This window comes from Microtus oregoni, unplaced genomic scaffold (genome assembly GCF_018167655.1).
Source record: "Microtus oregoni isolate MIOR12 unplaced genomic scaffold, Mior012 000023F_ref0000262, whole genome shotgun sequence".
Taxonomy (NCBI): Eukaryota; Metazoa; Chordata; class Mammalia; order Rodentia; family Cricetidae; genus Microtus; species Microtus oregoni.
The window spans coordinates 3,080,739-3,102,415 of record NW_024543082.1 but is presented as its reverse complement, the minus strand read 5'-3'; the positions used below and the strand labels follow the sequence as shown (position 1 = coordinate 3,102,415).

The 21,677-nt window shown below is 49.1% G+C and overlaps 2 protein-coding genes across 8 annotated transcripts in view; both read right to left on the bottom strand.

Moving 5' to 3' along the window:
- The window catches only part of LOC121461695 (protein HEG homolog 1-like), a 117,200-nt gene extending 116,356 nt beyond the window's left edge, over window positions 1-844 (bottom strand). For 5 of the 6 annotated variants that reach the window (XR_005976221.1, XR_005976220.1, XM_041672833.1 and 2 more), the window contains exon 1: window positions 450-842. Coding sequence is in view for 4 of the 6 variants with exons in the window: in XM_041672833.1 (XP_041528767.1) it covers window positions 450-699 (250 nt within the window). In the remaining 2 variants the exon portion in view is untranslated. Of the gene's footprint in view, window positions 1-449 lie in introns of all 6 variants that reach the window. The other variant, XM_041672836.1, reaches the window with a different exon arrangement.
- A 19,487-nt stretch (window positions 845-20,331) lies between these two features.
- The window catches only part of Slc12a8 (solute carrier family 12 member 8), a 156,361-nt gene continuing 155,015 nt past the window's right edge, over window positions 20,332-21,677 (bottom strand). Inside the window, exon 13 of one of the 2 annotated variants that reach the window (XM_041673157.1) lies at window positions 20,332-21,473. In XM_041673157.1, coding sequence (XP_041529091.1) covers window positions 21,311-21,473 — 163 coding nt within the window. In that variant the 3' untranslated portion in view covers window positions 20,332-21,310. The remainder of the gene's footprint in view (window positions 21,474-21,677) is intronic. The other variant, XM_041673158.1, reaches the window with a different exon arrangement.

Here is a 21,677-nt window from a genome sequence, read left to right as displayed (position 1 = left end):
TCCAAGTACCCCTGCTCTTAAGGTTGATTAGGTAGCTCGTTTTATTTTCTAATGCACCCTTTGTCCTTCATGACATCCTAAGTGCTAGAAGCCTTTCAAACTCCCAAATCCGTTATTTACTTATATTGAAAAGTCAGGCTCTGGACCTCGAGAGACCAGTTCTCCGTCTGTGGGGGAGAAAAGGCTGGAACTGAGAGACAGTAACCAGAAGTTACCACCCCACGAGGTGCGAGAGGGACACGGGTGTGGGCTACCCCATGAGAGAGTTTTCTTCCAAAGCTCAGGGAAGGAACGCATGGGTACACCGTAGTAGCCAGGGACAGCGTCTCTCTCTCTCTTCAGGGCCACCTCTCACAGTTCCACCCGCGGGGGTCCACGTAGCCACGGCCGGGACGGATTATCCCCGGAGCACCCACGCCCCCTGCCCCACGCTAGTGGCTCTCACTCACCCGCGTTCACGCCTCTGGGGATCCGGTCAGACCGTCCCCGCCGGGTCGTGACGCCGGGCCCGGGGGCCGTGTGTCCGGGGCCAAGCGGCGAAGGCGGCCCCACGGCCCGGAGGAGCGCGCGGTTGGCCGGGGAGAGAAGGGGACCCCGCATCCTGGGGGTGGCGGGCGGTGGCAGCAGCAGCAGTAGCAGCAGCAGTAGCAGCACCAGCGGCAGCGGCGGCGGCCACCGCGGGGCGCGCGGTGAGGCCATGGTGGCGGCGGCCGCCCGCGCTCACATGCCGGGCGCCGGGCCGAGGGTAGCGGCGAGAGGAACGGGATGCGAGCGCGCTTTCAGCCGCAAAAGTTGTGCGAACCGCGGGAGGGTGGAGGCGGCCCCGGCGCCACCACACGCCAATCAGCCCGGGCGGGTCGCGGGGCGGGCGGCTCCTCCTCGGTTGACATCACCGGCCCCGCTCGGGGGCCCGGGGGCGGGGAGAGGGCAGGAAGAGGGCGGGGGCGGTCTGGTTCCCCGGGGTAAGCTCACGGAACCCCCGGGTGAGCTCATGGAGCCCCCGCGTAACTTTTGTCATGGGCCCACACTCTGGAGCATCGCTTTGGGTTTTGGAGAAATAGAATGGGGTGGGGGTGGGGGTGAGGACCGGGGGCGGGGGGGGGGGGGGGGGGCGGGAGCCCTTTCCCAGCTTCCCAGCTCCTTAGCCACACAGTAGGTCTGTGAAAAGTAGGTGTTGGCAAAGTAATTGATGCCAGGTGAGTATTACAGCGTGCTTTCAGAGGGCAGAGAAGTGGAGCCTAGACCATGCTCCGCATTGTGTGCCTGCCTGCATTGCCCTTAAGGATCTGAAGAGGCCCCAAGCTACCGTTGCCCATTTGGGTCCCCAGCGCTAGTGATAAGCTTGTGTCAGCCACACAGGGTGTCTGATGTGAGAACCCTCATCTTTAAGGTTCACAAGCTTGATTCCCAATACTGTCACAGTCTTTGGCTTACACCAGTGTTCTGCGGAGATGTCATTGCTGGGACATTCAAACAGTCCACAGGGAAAAGAAAACTGTGAACTGATTCTGGGGGAAGGGCAAACCCAAAGCTAGGAAAAGGACAGAAATATGCAAATTAAGCAAAACCGATACACAGCCTACACTGAAGTTGAAATGAAACTTTTAGGGGAGATGTTCCAAGACTGGGTGTCAATAAATTTGCTTGGTATTTCCAGTTCTGTGTGTCCTTATTCCCCCACTCCCAGAAAACAAATGACACAATGCCCAAAATTTAGGACCCAGATCTCTTAGTTTGTAAGTAAAGAAAGAGCAGCCCAAAATGGGGAACCAACTTGCTTGAGACTGTAGGAGAACCAACAAAGGATTTCTCACTGGGTGACCACGTGGTTTCATTCTTACCTCATAGTTTAGAGTTGTCAATAATTCAGACAATGTCTCAACCAAAATGAAAACCACAGCTCCCTTGGGATGCTCTTGGATGTGCCAGGGTTCTTTGTCTGTTTACCAAGTGCTCAGGAAAACGGGCTTCTCCGCAGCTCTCTGTCTCCGAGACCCACCTCCAGGGGAACGAGCGGATCATAATGTCCAGGGCAGCTGCAGATGGGCCCAGACCCATCTTCTGGTGACTCAGGGCAAGTGAGTCATTTGGCAGAAAACAAAGGATGCTCCATATAAATAAGTTCACCTTATACCAATGAGCAAAGAGTAGAGAATTTGGGTTTGCGTTTATAAAACCACTAAAGAAACCTAGCTTTTGAGGTCTCACATGAAGTGTTCAGACCTCTCAATAAGAAAGAAAGAAAGAAAGAAAGAAAGAAAGAAAGAAAGGGAAAAGAAAGAATCCAGGCATGAGCTCAGCTTAACATCTTAACATCTCTGGACAAAGCTCCCGTTAACACAGGACTATGCAGCGGCCCAGACTCAGCTAGACAAGCTCCAATAGGCCAGTACACTGTGCTCAGAGGCCCTGGTCACTGCAGCTCCCTCCCTTCAACAGAAAGGAAGACTAGCCAAAGACCAAGTCACCCTTTCAGGCAAACAGGAAGGTTTAAGGGGTAAAAGGCCTGTCCAGGCTTCCCATGTGCCTTCAGAAAGCTCACTTGGGAATCTTACGTTTCCTGTCAACACCCCAGGGCATTGCACCTGCCACCTGCCCCTCCTGTGGAGGCTTAGATTTATCTCTCTAATCTCTCTACCATCTAAATCAATGGAACATTCTGAGTAACTGCCAGCTTAACCAGTGGATAAAGGGGGAGACGCAGGGGGAAACTGTGAAGGTTGACCACAGTGTAGATGGGACCTAGTACCTTCTCATCTCCTAGGACAAAGCAGGAGTCGGCAGGGAGGTCACACTTAGCACAGACACTTGCAAACAATGGGAACTGCCTCTTTTCCTGATTTTACCACCACTCAGTGATCTGTGCCTTACTTTCTCCATCTCTAGAACAGATTATCCCGGATGATTGCTAAGACTGTTCTTTCCCTGGTGTTTTAAGGTGCAGGGGCAAGGCTGTAGAAACAGGTGCCTACGGACACATAAATGGGGACACAGTGAAACCATCCAACTGGACCCCTCTGTGGGTGCAGTTGGAAGAAAGGTGTGTTGTAAATGTGGAAGAAAGAATAGCCAGAGGCCTTTGGGAAGCCCAAAGCAGCCATGGCTGCCTCGAACTGAACGAACTGAACTGGCCGAGGCCAGGGCTATCTCTTTGGAGGAGAGAGAGAGAGAGAAAAAAAAAAGTTGGGTAAGAAGATCAGGGAGTGAAGCAAGGGTGGGAAAAACATCACCAAGAACAGGGAGCTGTAGGGCGGGAGGAGGGACTGGGAACGGCCTGAGAGCTGGCATCCTGGAGGGGAAGGTGAGAAGGGCCAGAAGGCTAGCGTGGGTGCTCCGATATTCATAATAGGTACCTGTTACTAGGGACTAGAGGAGCCTGGAGTCTGTTTGCTGAACAAGGCTGGAAACATCTCAGGATAAATTCGAGGGATCTGTGGGCTGGGGCTGCAGAGGGATGTGAGGGCAACCACGGGGCTGTCAGGGAAATTGGCAGGAATTCAGTGGTTCTGCCTCCGATACTACGGGGTCAAAGCGTTTAGAGAACTGTTCACACCTTGTTTTGCAGTAACAAATAGGACTCCTTCATCCCCGTGAGGATGCTTCATTCTCGCTCATCCCACAACCTTCCACACTGATGGGAGGGCTGCCAGGTGCCTTTCTCAAGATCTTTTTAGGGCTGGACACTCTCTGGCTCTGCCATTTTACAGTCCATGGCTTCCAACTCTGCTTTGGGAGTCAGTGTTCCCATCAGCCAGAGGTGAAAAGATCTTGGAGGCAAGCAGGAGAAACTTTGAGGAGGCAGGCCTGGGAGGGGCATGCCTCACTTCCTCTCACAGAACACTACTGAGAAGGCGACAATAGGCTTCACCCAACTGGGAAGGAAGCTGGGAAATGCAGCCTCCACACAGAGGCAAAGGGGAGAGGGAGGACTGGGGAGGGGCTAACAATGGCTACCACCAGGCACCAGGGTGCCTGGGAGGGAAGGAAGCATGGAAGTTTCCTTCTTGGTCTGAAAAGGGCAGAGAATCAGGTGAACTCTCCGGCCCAGTGACTTGAATATTCTGTAGTTTGCCGAAGATGCCCCAAAGTGAATAAGCGGAAGAGGCCCCAGAACAGCGTGCCCTCTGCCCATTGGTCAGTAGAGAAAACCTTGGGTTTTCTCCAAGTTCTGTCCCTAAGATGTTCCCATTCCTCAGCCAAGTCAAGTGATCACTATTGACTTCAGTGTTCCCAATTGTCCACTAAGAAAAAAGCCCATTTACCTTTTGATGCCTCACTGGGGTTGGTTTGAGGATATGATGAGGTCACCAAGAGCTCTTCTGAGCACCATGGTTCTAACCACACAATGCTGTTATCAGCAGGGCCTCTCAAGTGTGCCCACTTTGCTCCATCTGTGGCAGAATAAGCTAGCATCGCCAAGGCTTGGACCCAGCAGTGACTACACGGCAGACCACTCCGGGGATGCCCAGATGCTGGTGATTATGGGTTCCAGAGGTTGGCAAGCTAGTCAGCAGACACCTGATCTGAGCCTAGCCTGGGAGCAGAGAGCTGGCTTGAAGCATCACTGTGGGAAGGCTGCAAGTTTCTCACGCTAACCCATCCTGGGTCTTGTTTATTCATCCTCTCATCGGCTTGTCTCTCCTCCCACTAGATTTATGAGCTGCTTTCTTGGAACTTCTGCACTTTCCTCATCTTTTACCAACGGAAGCCGACACAATGCCTTCTTTCATTTAGTCATCCAGTAACTATTCCTGCTGGGACTACCCTGTGCCTGGCTCTGGGCTGCGGGTGGCATGAGCCTCTGAGCTCAGAGCTTAAAGGTTTGAAGAAGACATCCACCAAAAGAGCACCATCATAAGCCTGTGTCTGCGGACGGGCCCTGAAGAAGAGCACTCAGGAGGTCATGGCCATCTCCCTGTAAAATGAGCTTGAATCATGATCTGACCGCTGTCTAGGTTGTTAGCCAGGTCCAAAGGAAGTTAGAAGTATATGTACAAGCCTGAAGGCAGGACGACTTGGAATAAGATAAATGTAAAGGAAAAAAGAAAACCACGAGCTGGAGAAATGGTTCAGAAATTAAGAGCACTGGCTGCTCTTCCAGGGACCTGGGTTCAATTCCCAGCAACTATGTGGAAGCTCATGATTGTCTGTAACTCCAGTTCCAGAAGATCTGATGCCCTCTTCTGGCCTCGCAGGTACTTCATGAATGTGATGCACAGACATACATGCAATACCTACACATAAAATAAGATTGTAAATAATAAAAGACTGAGAGAAGTAATCCAGGATGACTAGAGCCCAGTGAACAAGGAAGCATGGAGGTGACCCAGTCCAAAGACGGTGAGACTACTTAGACCTGGGGTGCCCAGCACCACATTTTAAGAATCTGTGCTTTAAGAGATTAGGAAGTCACTATCAGATTTTAGCTCAGAGAGATGGGGTACAGTGGGGTGAAAGGGAAATGGCGAGGGGTGACATGATATAGAATTAGATAGCATTGTTCAGTGATGAGAGGGATGATCCAGAATTGAGAGCTGGTACGCAGACTCTTAAAGTTCAAGTGAGGAAATGAGCACTCTCAGACCAGAGGGACAGCAGCGAGTTCCAAGGATGCTATGCATTTGAGAGGCTGTAGGAAGTAAACATCCATAAGCAATGTTGGCCAAGGCTTCCTGAGTTTCTGTCTTGTATGGTTGGACAGACGCTGGTACCATTCACAAAGAAGAGGGGCCAACCTAGGTATGGGTAGTAGGTCTTCGAAGTCAAGACCACTGATTGGGTTTTGGGCATGGGTCCCAGGTGACTTGAAAATAAATGTCCACGTGGCAGTGGCAAGTGTACCTCTGAGTCTGTGGATTCGATGCTGAGAGAAGAAGTCCAAGCCTGAGGTCTCACTCTAAGCAAAAGGGGATGAGATCATCTAGCGGGAGAACTGTAGTCAAAGAGCCCCAAGCATGAGCTCTAGAGAGCCCGACATGACATGCCCTAGAGAGAAGGCCCCGCCAGAAGAGACTGGAAAGGATCCGTGGAGAGGGTGGAGGAGAGTGGGGGGTGGGGAGAGTGGTGAGTGGGTGGTGGTAGTGTCATCAGAACCAAGGGACGGAGGGTGTGGTCAACAGTGTATAACCCCAAAGAAGGTCAAGTAAGGCAAAGACTGAGAGAATCCATGGCTTTGGCAGCACTTGTGACCAGGAATCATAACAAGAATGGTGACTGGAACAGAAGCCACACGAGAGGCATGCCAAGGAGTGAGAGGTGAAGCCCAGCTGGCTGAGAGAATGTCTCAAGAGGGTTGGGTTTGGTGGACAGAGTGAGTTGGGCCAGTAACTACAGGGGTGATGAGTGAGGGAGCTGTGTTGGTTTTGGTGCAGAATTTGGACAGGGAAAGGATCTACTTGGAAGGAAGAAGGACAGAGGTGGAGAGGAGTCATGGTGGTGATGGCAGAGGACCCAGGGGAGGATGCAGGAGGGGATGCAGGCTGAAGTCGGGTGCAAGGACTGGAAGGGAGGATAGAGCGGGGAGAGCAGGGTCCACCTGAGAGTCCAAATCTCTGTCTCAGGACCTCAATTTCCCTAGTAAGGCAGGAGATGAGGCTATCTGTGAAATGGAAGATCTGAAGAGGCCGGCTGGACGGCTGGGAGACTGTGGAGAATAGGCAGTTAGCTTCCTACCCAGGTACCATCAGTGCAGGGGCGGGGTGGGGGGCTTAGGACAGGAATTTGCCCACTAACAGAATTCTGACTGAAGGGTATAAGGCAGGAACAGTTCTCGCCTTTTCTTAGCATCTAGTGGCAACCAGCAATCCTTGGCTTGGCGTCTGTGCCTCCAGCCTGACATGGGCACTTTCCCTCACCATGCATTGTGGCCTTCTTCTAAGGACCCAGATAGTGTGAGAGCCCTCCGGAATCCAGTATGGTTTTGTTTTAACTTCACTACATCAGCAAAGACAATTTTCAAATAAGATCACATTCACATATTCTAGGAGTTAGAACACAAGGGATACTATTCTAGCCAACCTAAAAATAGTTGTCATGACATGACTTAGACCTGTCAGGGACCCACCCAGCCTGCTGTGATGGAGCATGGAAGAGTGCTCCGTGGTTACCCAACTTGTTCCTCAGCTGGTCAGCAGCTGCTCTTGAGACAGTTCCACCCTATCCACTACAAAGAGACTTACTACCCTCCCACTAGGGACGAAGACTTCTGGCCTCTCTTGTCTACTCCTCCCTTTCCCATCCCAGGTTGGGCCTCTGCATGCCTTTTGGCACCTTCCTCTGCCCGGAGATCTATTGTTCCGAAGGCCCATGGCACACCAGCTGCAGAGCTGACCCAACCTCTCAGGAACTGGACGAGAAGAGGCAGAACCCCAGCCTCTCGTGGAACACATGCTGCGTCTATGCTGTTTTGCTCAGAGTTCCAGGAAGCAGAGGGCCTTTGGGATGCTGACCAAAGAGCTAAAGGAATAAACCCCTTTCTGTGTTTTTAATCCGCCTAGGAGAAGCCTTATTGTCCCCTTTCTGGAATGTCAGGAATGGTCTGCTTTTGTCCAGACAGAGTTAAGCTAAGGCTAGAGAGACTTTCCTTGCTGTTTCTCTGCAGATCAGTGCTAGGCTCGGGGCTTTTGCCCTTCAGGGCCAAGGTGAGAATGTAAACACCCAGTCCCTCTGGAAACTGCCGGGACCTCCTCCAAGGAGGAAGGGTTGCTCATGATTTGGCCAGGGTCCCAAGCGTTATGTACAGCAATGCTGAGCACCAACTTCCATAGCTTGGGGAGGATCCTCAGATGACCTTCCGTCTCTTGTCTACCCATTGGAGAAGGCCACTCCAGTCCAAACAACATTCCTCCGATAAAATCAGTTACACACTGTAAACGTCAAGGAGCCTGGAACATTCTCCGCTGGTGCAATAGGATTCTGATAAACCTTCTCTATTTTGCAAAACCTTGCAGCATGAAACATCCTCTCTGGAACAGCAGGGAAATTCCTGGGATGCCGGGACATTGGGCAAAGTGGCCAGGGCCCCAGGGAAGGAGCAGAAAGCCCAGAGTCCCATTGTGGGCAGAGAGATTAGTGCGGTCAGCCATCAACAATAGCTGTGCACGTCTCAAGAGCCAGATCCAGGATCAGTCACCCTTTCTCCTCTGACTCAGTCCAGGATCACGTGCACACTACACACCCACCTTCCTGCAGTGCAGATCTGCCACACTCCCCTGGCTGCTTTTCTCCACACCACTCAACACGAGTCTGGAAGTTTCCATCCTCCCCGCATTCTGCTGGACCCTAGCCAAGAGTTGCTGTCTGATCATAGGTGTTTTGCCTGTGGTTCAGTTTCTGGGCATCTCAGCTTCTCTTTTTGTTCAAGGGCCTCTGGATCATTCTCTCTGTCACCTCTTCCTCAGCCTCTTTGTTCTGTTTATGCCTTCTTTCCATCAACTTCCCCATATTTCACTCCTTCCCCTCCTAGTTCTTATTCTTAGCTGTTGGTTGACACAGAACTAAATGCATTTCTCCTAGGCCTGTGGCATACACTTCCGCAACCTCTGATGGTGTGGCCTGATGCTGCAGAGCCATTTTGAAAAGGCCCAAGGATAAACCATATGTACCGGAATGTTCTGGGAAAGAATTCCAAGAGCCTTCTGAGAGATGGAGACACTAGGCATAGTCTAAAAACTGGACATCAGACCAATGTCTGGACTGTAGACTTGTGGGCAGGGGATTGACTTTTATACAAAATTCTACTGCATAGGATTCCTCTACTAAACCAGACTCCCCAGCCATGGGAGTTGGGCATCAGTATTCCTTGCAAGCTCCCCCAACAATTCTAACATGCATCAGCAGCTGAAACCACTCCTACCCGAGACTGTGTGCAGCTTTCAGTAATGCAGAGTCACAGTCAAATGGTCATTCGAGAAGCGGCTGCTGTACATCTACTCTGTACCAGTGGACATTAGACAATATGCTAGGCTCTGGCTATTGAAATACATATATATATGTAAGTATATATACATACATACATATATGTGTGTGTGTGCATATGACTGGAGAGACGGCTCAGCAGTTAAGAGCACTTGCTGTTCTTGCAAAATTGTTGCATTTAATTCCCAGCAGCCATTGGGCTGTTTACAACTGTCTATAACTCCAGTGACAGGGATTTGATTCTTTCCCTCTTCTGGCCTATGGGCACTGTACACACATACAGGCAAAACACCCATACACACAAAATAAAATAAGATAAAATAAAATACTTAGTCCCTAGTCTTGCCAAGCAAGCAGATTAGAAAAAAGGATGGAGTCTGTTTGTTTACTGTGAGTTATTTTACATAAATACAAAGGGCTCTAATTCTAATACTTAGTTTTAGACATTAGACTGCTTACCTGAAGGATGCTTCAGGGTTTTCCAAGCAAAGCAAACAGAGAATGCTAACTTGTTTCTTTAATTTTGAGACAGGATCTTGCTATGAACCCCCTGCTGGCTTGGCACTTTCTATGAGAACAGGTTAAACTCAGGACAATCCTTCCTGCTTCAGCCTCCTGGTTTCTGGGCTTATAAGCATGAGCCATGGCATCCAGCTAGAACAGAAGTCTAATGGAGGGCTAACATAGAGGTGCTGCATCCTACGGCATGATACAGACACTGTTGGGTGAGGAGGGGGTGAGAGGAGAAGCCCAGCCAGCTAATAGAGGACAGATTAGAAAACAGCCCAGGGTAGTGACCAGTCATGAGCCACTGCACTGACAATTCTCAGAAGGTTTTGGTGGCATCATCCAAGTATAGCCTATTCCAATGCCAGCTGGCCCACCTGGAGGCTGCACTCAATTCTTGCCTCTTCATCCTAGAACGTTCTGTTTCCAGTACCACATGTGGGACCTCAGGCAACCATGACAGCAATGGTGGTCATCAAGTGTCAGAGGTGAATAAAGACAAACTGTGCACATGTCGACACTCAGGAAGTACCGAGTGACCGGACGAATCCCTGGCGGGTTGGCTAGGTTGGCAGGGCACATCAAGAATAATTAACACTGGGTTAGGGATATGGCTCAGTGATTTTGCTGTATAAGCATGCTGAGTGAACCAAGATTCTCCAGAACACAGGGACATGCTGGGTTGGCATGGCGGCTTGCCAGCTTCAGAGCAAACTTGTGCCAGCCGAATTAGTGTGAGCTCTGGGTTTGATTGAGGGACCAGAAGGGTTCCCTACATCATCTTCAGGCCTCCACATGCACACATATATACATATGACATGCAATCACACGGGTCCACACACGTACCTAGTGTATAACAGTTTCCACAGAGATGGAAACATTCCATTCTGCAGGAAGCTCCTTAAGCAGAAAGGTAAACAACTGAAAAGAGATTTAGGAAGTTCCAGAAACTGACCAGATTCACCAGGCTCCTCCCTGACAGGGTAAGAAATAAAGACTGTTTGAGAGTCCCTCTGGGAGAAGCCAAGCTGCGAAGAAGGCTAGATCAGACCATCTGCCTGCAAGAAGCAGAAACTAGCCGAGCGGCCTGGAAGACCTTTAGACCAACTGAGGCACCTGGAAAGGACGCTCTCCCATCTGCTGAGCTGTCGCCCATGCTTGGGCTGGACTCTGGTGATGTAGCTGTCTGTGAGTCACTTCTGCTCCTGTAAGTAACCCCAGTAAAACTCATGGTTCACCAAGTTAGACTTTGGTGTCATCTGTACTGTGGTGGGCTCCCCATCTGGGGTGAGTCGATGTGTGTGTTGTGTCTCCCCAGGAAAGGTCTTATAAAACAACACCACCCCATACACATAACAAGGAAAAGAAAGAATACTTAAAATTGCACATTGTGGTCGTTTTCAGCAAGGCAAAAGAGAACCAATATGTACATGAATAAATGACAACATGTAAAGTTACAAAGTCAGGCCCATAGTCCATTTACGGAAATGTCTTTGTCCAAATCAGTGGTGTGCCTTCAAAATCAGCACCTTGGGAGCAGCAATCATTCCAGCAACGCTGTCAATCAATCTTCAAAACGTGCTGAGTCAGCTTCATTTTTTTTCTCCCCACATTCAAAGAAGACAATTTAGCTTGGTGAATCCCTTTATGCCCATATTTAACTCCAAATAATTCCTGGTTCTCTCAGAAACCAAATAAAAACTCGCCATCGTCTAGAATGTTCACAGACCTCATTTTAGTTTTTGGATGAAATCCTGCGATTTCAGGCTGGTCCCAAGCTCCTGGGCTCAAGTAAGAGGCTAGGAGACCATCAGCACAGATCACCACACTGGGCTTTAGGGGCTCTTGAAACTCCTGAAAAATGGAGTTCCAGCATGACATGAAGTCAGCTGTGTCGCTGGATGAGCAGGTGAAGGCACCAACCCCTCGGGGCAGATCAGGAGATTTGCATCAGTAAAGACCATGGTCCATCTGCTTCTGTCCTGAGCACAGCGACAGAACAGGCCTGATGTCCTCTAAAGCTATGTCCTCCCTGTCCTCAGCACCCAGTTGGTATGTATTTCCTAGTCTGTCAGAGAGATGATGTGTCTAGTCTGACCAATGAATAGAGGAGGATCCCCTCACCTCCCTGGTACCCTGCTGGTGCTCCTGTCTTCTCATCCACTGGGGGCAGAGATGTTGAAGAAGCCTGCATCTCCAGTGCCCGTGCAGAGGCCTGCTCTCCCTCTGACTTGTATCAGACTGTATCATGGACTGGAATGCATTTGTAGTGTCAAGTCGCTGAGGCTCATGGATCTTTATCATAACAGCAAATGGGTCCTGACTGATGCAGAACCATAGTTGCCCATGTCGGAAGAGTTCAACCGCAAACTGATACTGCCTTTTGGTGTACCAGCCTTTGAGACATTCGGTGCGGGGGTGGTATTTGAAGCGGGTGCTGTTTGCTCCATCCGGCTTCTTAATTCACATGCCCTCTGTCATGTCTCACCAATCAGCACTCACTAGCTTCTCCTGCTGGTCGCTGCTAATCCTATGAGATGTCGCCTGCTCCTAGGGCTTCCCCCAAGTGAATCTGATATGTGCCACACGGCCCCATACTTCAAGTCTCCACACTATAATGTGCCTTCTTTAACAACAATAGCCAGGAACACAGGTGCACACATGCATGGGTACACACACAGAGTTGTTGTTGTTATTGTATTATCAAATAAAAGAGAAAGAAAGCGACTTTGAGATGGCTCCATGACTCAGCAGGCAAAGATGCTTGCAGCCAAGCCTGATGACGAGAGTTTAATCCCTGGGACCCACTACACAAAGTTATCCTAAGGCCTTGACACAGGCTGATATGTATACCATCACATGTATATACTTCCCTTGGCTGAAAAGAAAATGAAAAATTCTTAATATTTTATTTTTGTTTAGGGGTTTTTGTGTGTGTGCATGTGTGTGTATGCGCATGTATGTGCGCATGTGTGTGTATGCACATGTGTGTGCGTGTGTGTATATACGTGTGTGTGCGTGCGTGTATGCACATGTGTGTGTGCGCATGTGTGTACATGAAAGCAGGTGCCCAAAGAAACCAAAAGAGGCGTTGGAACCTCTTGAGCAGGGATTTCAGAAGATTCTAAGTGCCACGTGGGTCCTGGGAATCAAACTCTGGTCCTCTGCAAGAGCAGGAGAGCTTTTAACCACTGAGGCATCTCTTTGGTCCCAAAATAAAGTATCTTAGAAGAAAAAGAAATTCAGGCTGCCCCTTATTCTACGCCATTTAGGGAGCCACTCTCCCCCTCTTAAAAGGAGGCTGCAGCCCCTGTCACCCAATGAATGATGGGAGTATTCTCTGCCGTTCACTCAGTTCAGCCCATCAGACAGGGTCTAGAGAGATGGCGCCAGCCTTGTGAGATGGGCTACTTTTCCAGGAGCACAGCCAGCAGGGGACCCCTGACCCCGAGGGGGGTCTTCCTTGCTATCTGCTCTTTTTCCTGGATATGACCTTCCTAAGAACACCTCAGCAAGAGTTAGGGGCTTAGGCTTTTGTTGTGGAATATTAGTTGAAGATGTGTTACATTCGTTTATGCTGGGGAATATTTGTTTAATGACGCAAAGATGTGTTGCATTCCTTATGTTGCATTTGTTTAACTCTGTGTTACTTTGCCTGCCTAAAACACCTGATTGGTCTAATAAAGAGCTGAATGGCCAGTAGCTAGGCAGGAGAGAGATAGGTAGGATTGGCAGGCAGACAGAATAAATAAGAGGAGAAATGTAGGCTTGGGAGAAAAAGAGGAGAGATCGAGAAAAGAAAAAGGAAGAGAGGAGGGTGCCAGCCAGCCACTGAGTAAGAAGGAAAGCAAGATACATAGAACAGAGAAAGGGAAAAGCCCAGGGGCAAAGGTCAATGGGCAAATTTAAGTTAAGGAAGCTAGCTAGAAACAAGCCTAGCTAAGGCCGAGCACTCTTTTTTTTTTAATTAATTTATTTATTTATTAAAGATTTCTGTCTCTTCCCCGCCACTGCCTCCCATATCCCTCCCCCTGCCCAATCAACTCCCCCTCTCTCATCAGCCCAAAGAGCAGACTGGGTTCCCTGCCCTGTGGGGAGTCCAAGGACCTCCCACCTCCTTCCAGGTCTAGTAAGGTGAACGTCCAAACAGCCTAGGCTCCCACAAAGCCAGTATGTGCAGTAGGATCAAAACCCAGTGCCATTGTTCTTGACTTCTCAGCAGTCCTCATTGTTTGCTATGTTCAGCAAGTCCGGTTTTATCCCATGCTTTTTCAGACCCAGTCCAGCTAGCCTTGGTGAGTTCCCGAAAGAACATCCCCATTGTCTCAGTGTGTGGGTGCACCCTCATGGCCTTGAGTTCCTTGCTCGTGCTCTCTCTCCTTCTGCTCCTGATTTGGACCTTGGGGTTGTAGTCTGGTGCTCCAATGTGGGACTCTGTCTCTGTCTCCTAGGCCGAGCACTCTTAATAAGTCTCTGCGTATTTATTTGGGAGCTAGGTGGTGGACCCCCAAAGAGTAAAATAAAAAGTAAAAAAATAAAAATAAAAAAACAATTACAGGCCTTCCATGCCTCAGCTGAGAACTGGCAACTCTTTCTGCGGTTAAGTTTCCCTAAAAGAGCCTGATATGTTTCCAAGCTCCGGGTGTGCTGGGCAGCTTTAGTGAGATTTCTGTAGTTCCCTTGCCTCAGAGTGAGGACAGCACAGAGAAGATCCAGGGCATGGCACCACCACACCAAACCTCTCTTCTCAGGCACCCATGTGAACTCCAAGGAGACGAGGCTCGAAGGGGAAGGAGATGGATGCTTGCTCTGGAATCCACCCAGAAGAATGAGAAAGAAAAATGTTCAAGGCCCTGGGCAGATCAGAGAGAGATCAGATCAGGCTGAGAGAGGTGGCAGGGACTGACAGGCGGAGGACAGAGTAAGGGCAGAGCTCTGGTTTCTCCCGGCTCCGATTTGGATGGCGCCCCAGATCTGCTGTTGACTGGAGAAGGTGTCCTGCTAGGTCTGTGGCTCACAACATGCCACATGGTCTCCTGAAGCAGCAGGGCTCCACTCTGAAATTCCAGGCTAGCGAGTGCCAAGAAGCATTGCAGTTCCTGTGGGCTTTAATTCTGTCTGCGCTGCCCACAGTAACTGACATAATCAGTGGGGGTGGTTCTTAACACTACTGCCCACTTCCCGACCTTTGTCTCCTCAAAAGAATTTTTTTTTTCATAAAAGTCTCATTTAATTTAGTACCCAGAGCTCCGGGCACTAGCTGGTAGGAAGTCCATTCCCAGTTCACAGAGACAAGAGACAAAAAGCATGCCCAAGGCCACACAACTCATAATTGTCCTAGAGCCGGGTAACAGACAGTTCGCATTAGTAGACTCGCCTAAAAGAGAGGTAGACCAGTTGGTAGACTGAAGTGAGCCTGCTGCCTCTGGCTGGGTCTCATTTATTTCTGTGCACCTTGTTCCTTGATCCAAAAGCCTTTTTGTGTATTCTTTTCTATTTTAAGATTTACTTATTCTTTTACTATTGTTTAAAAATTTAAATGTGTGTGTGTGGTGTATATGTACACGGGTAATACAAACACACGGGTGTATACTTCTGGCGGGGGGAGGCTTCACCTGGCTTTTACATGGGTGCCGGGGATTTGAACTCAGATCCTCATACTTGCACAGCAAGCCCTCTTATGCAATAAGTCACCTTCTCAGCCTTTCTTCCCGTATCTTCTAACAAACATGGTTTCAGATTCACTTCGGTATCTGGGTTCCTGACTCCCTTGTCTCTCAGCAATCCTGCGGTCCTCTTGCAGCAAAGGGCTTGGCGGTCAGCTGAGTATCTTGGACATACATCCAGCTGTTTCCTAAACGGCGCTTCATTCTCCTCTGCAATTGAGCCTGTCAGATGTGGCAGGAAGAGGTTGCCCCTCAGAAACAACTGCATCCTCGACCCCAGAACCTGTGGATATGTGAAAGACAGCAAGGAAACCTGGGCACAGATTCTGAGATGGGAGACAATGCTGGGTTGCTAGGTAGCTCCAGAATGATCACAAGGGTCCCTAAAAGCAGAAGAAGGAGGCAGGAGAGCCGGAAAAGAGCTGTGATGGAGGAGCAGAGGCTGGAGAAGGTTGCTTGCTGACGCTGGAGTCAAGGTGGAAGGCACAAGAGCAAGGAATAAAGGCAGCTCCCAGAAACTGGAGGAAGCAAATACAACTCCTCTAGGGCCTGTAGCCTTTAACACAGTTCCTTATGTTGTGGTGATCCCAACCAGAAGATTATTTTCATCACTACTTCATAACTATGATCTTCCTATTGTTACGAATCATAACATAAATATTTTTGGAGATAGAGATAAGCCATGGGAGTCAAGACCCACAGGTTGAGAACCACTGCTCTAGAGACCATGGCTCTGTTTGTACCATCAATTTATTTCATTGATTTATTTCATCAATGCTTCTGACCTCTCTAACTGTGAGAGAACATATTTTTGTTGTTTCCAGCCACTGAATTTGTTGCGGCAGCAATAGGAAGTTGGGCTGGGGTGTAGCTCAGTTGGAAGAGCACTGCCTAACGTGCATGAGGCCTGGGTGCAATTCGTTCATTAGTTCATTAAGTTGACCTTTTCTCTTTTCATATGCTTTGGTGCTAAGGCAGGCTGGGCCTTGGTTCTGGCCCCTCACTGAAGGGACTTTGGGGTTAGAGCTTAGACTCGAGAGGAAATACATTAGACACCAGAACCTTGATCCAAACTGCTGACATCAGCTACATTTATCTACTACTAGTCGACAGAAGCTTGCACCTCCTCAAAGAATTAATACAGAAACTGGACTGGAGAGGTGGCTCAGTGGCTAAGAGAGATACTCCACTCTTGCAGAAGACCCGAGTTCAAGTCCCAGCACCCATATCAGGCAGCTCACAGCGGCCTCTAACTCTATTTGATACTGTGATAACTCTCTGACCTCCTTGTGTACATGCAGACACTCACATACAAATAAACAATAACATTTACCACGTAAACTGGCACCTTGCGTCCCATCTTTAAACACTCTGGGTCAGAAACCTGAAGGGAATGATTGAATCCTGAACCTCAGACTCCACACCAACTTAAATTGTTTATGCATGCTGCATCTGATTATGCAAATTGGACGCGAATTAACATGACCTTCAGAGACACCTGAGAAAGTTACCCTTGTTCGGGTTCTCAGCCTTGAGTTCCACAACGCTCCACTGGGCCTGGAGCTGGAAGGACAGCTGAGAGGTTAAGATCACTGGCTGCTCTTCCAGAGGACCTGGGTTCAATTCCCAGCACCCACATGGCAGCTCACAATCATCTGTAACCCTAGTCTAAGGGGATCAAATGTCCTCTTCTGGTCTCCATAGGCACCAAGAATGCATGTGGTACACAGACATACATGCAAGTAAAACACTCATATGCATAAAATAACTTAAAAACATTAAAACACTCTGGGATTGGGCTGTACACACAAAGGCCAGGGTTGGTGGCTGAGGAGTTCTTTGAATGGCTGTGATTGTATCTTTACCTGCTGTGATGACAGTTCTACAACTGGTGAGCTACCTGGACCAGGTGAGGTGGGTGCCAGCACTGTATACGAAGGGCTGAGTAGAGTTAGTTGGAAGGATTGACAGACAGACGGTTGACTAGAGTTAACAGGTAAGGTAAGTTAATGATCAGACTAGCAGGTAGTGGGTCAATCAGTAAATAGCTTTAGCTTAAGGGAGGGGCTCACTCATGGCCCCAGAAGGTCAGATACCATCATCTTCATTCAGACATTGTCTCCTACAGCTTCCTGGTGAAACTTTTAGGCCAGGAATCTGCATGCAGGGCCACATATGCTACCTGGGCTGACGTTTAAGAATACCCTTTAGGATCACACAATGGCTAGCTAATCTTCGTTGTCAGCCACACCTGGAATCGCTGAGAAAACGTATTTTTCTGGACTGAATCTTTGGAGAAGATCCATCCTAAATCTAGGCTACACCTTCTGGTGGCAGCCCACATAAATGACGTGGAAGAAGGCAGCTTTTGCTTCCTGCCTGCTTGCCCTCATTTTCACTGGCAAATTCATCTGTCCTGTTGCTGAGGCAGTCCTTCATGGCATTAGAACTTACTCCACTGTAAACAGAAAACCAGCTGAGACATCCAGCCTCATGGATGGAACAACTACCAGATCTGGGCTTTTCCAACAACAGACAGCCAATGTTGGCCTAGCTGGACCACAGCCTGTAAGGTATTGATGGTGTATAGTGTGTGTGTGTGTGTGTGTGTGTGTGTGTGTGTGTGTGTGACTGATGATATATATATATATAAAATGATATAACTAAATATATAGCTGAATATATATACACATTTATATTCAGTTCTGTTCTTCTAGAGAACCCTGACTAATATATACATAAACCTTGTACGAATGAGCCCCTGGCAGGCATGTTTAGTCATCGTAGGAACCTTCAATATGTGGGTTTTATGTGACAGTTGTTAATGTGCCACCTGAGGTACCATCTGCACCACCTGTCTCTGGTCAGGCTGCCGATTCCATCAGGTGACTCCTTCCAGGAGGACTCCCGTCAGGATCTCTTCATGCAGTACGGTTAGGCGTACACACATGCACACATTACAAGTTCAGGTGGCTAATGCCCCCCCCCCCCCCGGGCTTCCCCTTTGGTTTGGGGAGATAGGGACCAGGAGATAAATTGTGACTCCTTCTCCCTCTGGAAAGAGGTCGTGAGACAGGTCTTCTGCAGTCTCTCAGGCCCTTCAAAAACGCATCTGGCCTTGCGCTCCTGCGTGGCTGTGAATGCGGCCTCCCTGCCTTGGTCCTCTCTCCTCTCCCCTCCGCCTCTCACTCCTTACTGAAGTGGTAGCTTGTGAACATTTGCTTTCCAAGGGACCTAGGCTGAGGTCTGATCAATGTTACAGCTACGTGGTCTAGCTGGGGTTAAATACAAGAACTTCGGTCCTATGAGAGGCTCAACATGCTTTCCTCCTGCCTCCTGCCCACAACACCGAGCTATTTATTCATTCTGGTGTCCCTGACACTGAGTGTCCAGTTTCCAATTCTTGTAATGACCCCGCTCTCTTTTATCCTTCTCTGTAAGACGGAGCCCATCGGAGGATGCTCTTGAGTCTTCTGTGTATTATTTTTGGCCTTGGTGTCATCTTATTCAAGCTTTGTGGCTATTCCAGCTCACTGCCTTCTTCTTCAGAGCAGTTGATCTTAAGCCTGCTGTGCAGAATTCAAAACAGCAAAAGCAGATGCAGGCAAAGTTTTCTGTGCCAGGCAGAAAATGGTCCCCAAGATGCTTATGGCCTGTTTCTCAGGCCCTGCCAACGTCCCCTCATTTCAAAATGAGTTTGCAGGTGTGATTAACTCAAGGTGCTCGAGCTGGGGCTCAGTCTAGGTTCTCTGGGGCCTCAGTGCAATCGCACATCTCCATGGACAAAAGTGAAGACGGACTTCACACGTCCCCAGAAGGCAATGCATGGCAGGTGTGACCTGTGGTGCTGGCTCTGAATTGCAGTGACATGGTCACAAACCCAGGAATGCTGGCAGCCACCAAAGCTAGACAAGGCACAAAACAAATTCCCCCAGGGCTTGTGGGGGAGTTCAGAATCGCTTCTTGGCCTTGGTTTTTGACTCAGTAAGACTGATCTGAGATTTCTGTACTCTGCAGCCATGGGGGGAAAATGCATTTCTGCTGTTTTAAGGCATCTGGGCTGTGCTGTGTGCTAATTACAGTAGCCACAGGAAACTTCATGAATACAGGTTCTTCCTTAAAACAGCCTTCAGAGATGCCAGCTGAGGCCAGAGAACTACAAGTTCAAGGCCAGCCTGGGCTATGTAGTGAGTTTCTTGCTAGCCCAAACCACATGAAGACCCCATCAACAAAATAAAAACAAAACAGGTCCTCAGGGATCACTGCCCTCTGCTTTTCATGAATAGTTGGCTTTATTTCACCAGCCTCCTGCCTCAGCCTCCTAAGTGCTGTTACTAAACCATGTCCAGCCCAGCCTGTCCTTTCTGTACTTTATTTTATGAGTATTGATGTTTGCCTGTATGTATGGCTGTATAACTACATTCTCTGGCACGAATGGAGGCCAGGAGAGGGTCTCTGATCCTCTAGAACGAGAGAGAGAGAGAGAGAGAGAGAGAGAGAGAGAGAGAGAGAGAGAGAGGCTCGTGTGTGGTATAAATCACAGTTCATCTGTGGCGGTCAGAGGACTTGTATGAGTTGGTTCTGTTGGTTCTGCCTTCTACCCTGTGGATTCTGGGAATAGACTTGGGTGGTCAGGCTGGTCAGCAAGTGCCTCTCTTAGGCCATCTTGCTGGCTCTTTTTGTGGTTCTTCTATTCCCATGTTTACTCCAACCCCAAGTCTGCATTCTTAAAAAGTGTCTAAAGGTTCTTGGACCCTTGTTCTCTAGGCAAAGCTAGGGTTTGTTTCCAGACGTCACGAAGGAGATCTGGTCTTCCAGAAAAGAAGCTTCTGAGCTCTAGCTGACCCCTCATGGCCTTCTCAGCCCTCGGCTACTCTCAGCTTTCCCACCTAAGATGCAGGTGTTTTATAAAATGTCTTCACAGTATATCCAGCACGGAAACATGAGTGACACTTGTTGACGATAGGAAGCCCATGCCGCAGGCGAAGTTAGCACAGCATCTCAGGAGAGTGTACAGAAGAGTCTAACGTGGTCCAGCAGTCCATCCTTCCATGCTCAGTGGTAGACTGGAGCCTGGGCCAGGGGCTGAACTTACCTAGAAGCCTGACCCCCCGTGCTGGATGCTCATGATGAGTGTCGGGCCCAGCTCAGGGGAACCAGGAGTTCTGTCATCCAGCTGCAAAGGTGTCAGGGGGTCAGGGACTACACATACTTTTGACAACACTAGTCACAGTTAGGCAATTCGTTGTAATTTATTTTCTTCTCCCCGCACCCTCTTTGGTAAAGGGTCTTGTTGTACAGCCCAGATTGGTTTCAAGCTTTTGATCTTCCTGTCTCCATCTCTTGAGTCCTGGGATCCCAGGTGACTACCATGCCCGGCCAGTTTATTTGACTCTTTAACTAAAAAGCGCTTCTCCAAACGGTAACAACTTACAAATACACATTCCCACTGATCCTGCGTCCCCCTTCTGAGAACTTATCTGCTGGTATGCTTCATGACTGTGCACATAAACAGAACGACTCACTGCAGAAGTGTCTGTAATAGCACGAAAATCAGAATGAATCAAAATGATCGTGAGACTGATTAAATAAATTATGGCAGCTTCAGGCCCTGAGACATAATGAGGAAACTGTGCGAGCACCATCGTGGAAATGCTTCCACGGCATCTTAAGGGAGAAGGCGAGATGCTCCAGAGACTGTGTAGACAGAGCTGCATTGGTGGATGAGAAGGTATAAGAACTCTCTTTCCTATCTGTAAAGAGATGGCTGCCGCATGTGTGAGAAATGGTTACCTCTGTGGCAGGGACGGGAACCAAGCAGATGAGAACCAAGGAAGAGGAGGAGACTTTTACCCTGCATATAATCATACTTTGTAACTTGGAACCATGTGAGTATAGTATATACTTTAAAAGAAATAAAGTAAGTGTTTATTGTGGTCCTTACAGTAAGAAATCTGGTTTTGGTTCTCCACATCTGATTGTCTTAGGGTCTACCTGATCATCCTGGTGGTCTGTGGGCTGCTCAGGTTGGGTACACATAGAATCCATAGCCACACCCAGTATCTGTTCAGACTTCAGACCAGAATGTGATTTCTGGCACCCAAGGCTGTGGTGAGACCAGTCTTGGAGTTTCTCATTGGTAGAAGCAGTTTCCATAGGTTCTGAGATTCTGGTCCCCCATCTCCAGGGCAGCTTCTAGAAAGGAGGAGTCCAACAAGGTTCTAATACGGTGGCATCAGCTGTTCCCGGCTCACGAGGGAGGAATGGTGGTATCGATCTCGGGCAGCAAAGTCTGTGTTCTCCTGGGTAAGCTGAGTCATTTCCATGTCAACCTTGGCCAGGGATGGTGCCAAGATGATCTGCTCCCGGGAGGACCTCAGGCTCCTTCAGGGAGAGACAAAGGATAGGGAGAGGGGAAGAAGCAGCAGAGATGAACACTGGAAGCCGGTCTTCCCTGGAGAGGGACACTGTGACATGCCAGCTGTCCTAACGTTTAAGCATGTGTGTAGATGTTTAAAACATAGCTGCTGAGAACTATAACTATCGTCTGTGAACTCGAAGTAGGAGACACAGGACCAAGGGGAGGGA